The sequence below is a fragment of the Dendrobium catenatum genome, unplaced genomic scaffold (genome assembly GCF_001605985.2).
Source record: "Dendrobium catenatum unplaced genomic scaffold, ASM160598v2 original_scaffold_99600, whole genome shotgun sequence".
Classification (NCBI taxonomy): domain Eukaryota; kingdom Viridiplantae; phylum Streptophyta; class Magnoliopsida; order Asparagales; family Orchidaceae; genus Dendrobium; species Dendrobium catenatum.
In genome coordinates, this window is record NW_021418038.1 from 1 (window position 1) to 1,346 (window position 1,346).

Consider the following 1,346-nt stretch of genomic DNA (forward strand, 5'->3'; position numbering starts at 1 on the left):
TAAAATATATTGAGACAAAAATTATATATATATGCATGGGGTCCACTGTACTGGTCACGTTCACTCGTCGTCCGGTGGTGGTTGCTTCGTCCTAGAAAGTTAGGAATCTCTACGATGGGGATTTCTCTTCTTTATCAACCTTCCCACGTTTCTTGCCACTTCTTGAGCAGCACTTACACTCTCCCACTTTCCTATCTCTGCGTTCGGTCACCTGACCCAATAATTTGCCCGTTTCTTGCCACTTCTTGAGCAGCACTCACACTCTCCCACTTTCCAATTTGGAAACAAAGCAGCTACATTTGCCATTCTTCCCGGCAAGGCTTCCAGTTCCTGCTAAGAGATTCCCAAGAATGGGTAGCAGGTACGTAGCTAGTGCAGCCGCTGGCGAGCCGCCGGCGAAGGCACTCCGGCGTCTCCTTGAGTCACCTGGGATTCATCAAGGTCCCGTCTGCCATGATGCTCTCAGCGCTAAGCTCATAGAACGAGCCGGCTTCCCGTTGGCCTTCATGGGCGGTAGGTGTTTGTTCCGTGGCCTCATAGGCGCTTCTTCTATACCTTTGTTCTAAGACAGGGTGTAGAATCGAATTCGATGATCAAAATGTTAACTTGATGCAAGGGTATTAGTTTCCTTTTGATTGATTTTCATTTCTTGTCGAAAAACTGGATGTTGTAATATACTGAAATGGCAAATGAAATGGCTTTGTAAATTGGTATTACTGATCAATTACTTGCAAACTGATCGAGTGGCCGCATCTCTGATGTGATTGATTTTTGGTTCTATATGGATGCGATTCTGTTATTGAAAATCAATAAAGTTAACCGTCTCTTATTTGCTTATGCTTTTTTCCTTTGTTTTCTGCTGTAACCATAGGGAGTCGGCTTGGAATTTACCTAGTTTCAATCTCTTCACAGTAATCTAGAATTATTCATGAGTTTAAACTTTTGTATTCTTGTTCTATAACAAAAGTGGACTTTGCATAATCACTTCTTTGGTGATGTTTGCACTTAGAAAAGTATCTGGTTATTTTCAGGATTTGCGGTTTCAGCTGCGCGGTTAGGTTTGCCAGATGTTGGGCTTATTTCCTATGGAGAAGTGCTTGATCAAGGATATCAGATCACACAAGCTGTATCAATTCCTGTGGTTGGAGATGGAGACAATGGGTATGGGAATCATATGAATATCAAGAGAACTGTGAAAGGCTTCATTAGAGCAGGATTTGCAGGGATCCTTCTTGAAGACCAGGTAACTGCTTAATTAGTTAACTGAAAGCTAACATTAAATTTTCCCAAAAAAAAGGCTAACATCATTACGCTTGCTTTGCAGACGAAACAGCATGGGCCAAATG

At 42.3% G+C, this 1,346-nt stretch overlaps 1 protein-coding gene across 1 annotated transcript; it reads left to right on the forward strand.

Annotated features, from left to right (window-relative positions):
- Positions 1-50: 50 nt before the first annotated feature.
- LOC110093707 (2,3-dimethylmalate lyase-like) lies at positions 51-1,342 on the forward strand (the record flags this gene model as incomplete). The annotated part of the gene is made up of 4 exons (XM_028692000.1): positions 51-191; positions 275-513; positions 1,032-1,243; positions 1,325-1,342. Coding segments are annotated over exons 1-4 (546 nt in total), but the record flags the coding sequence as incomplete, so codon positions are not given.
- Between the last annotated feature and the right edge of the window lie 4 nt (positions 1,343-1,346).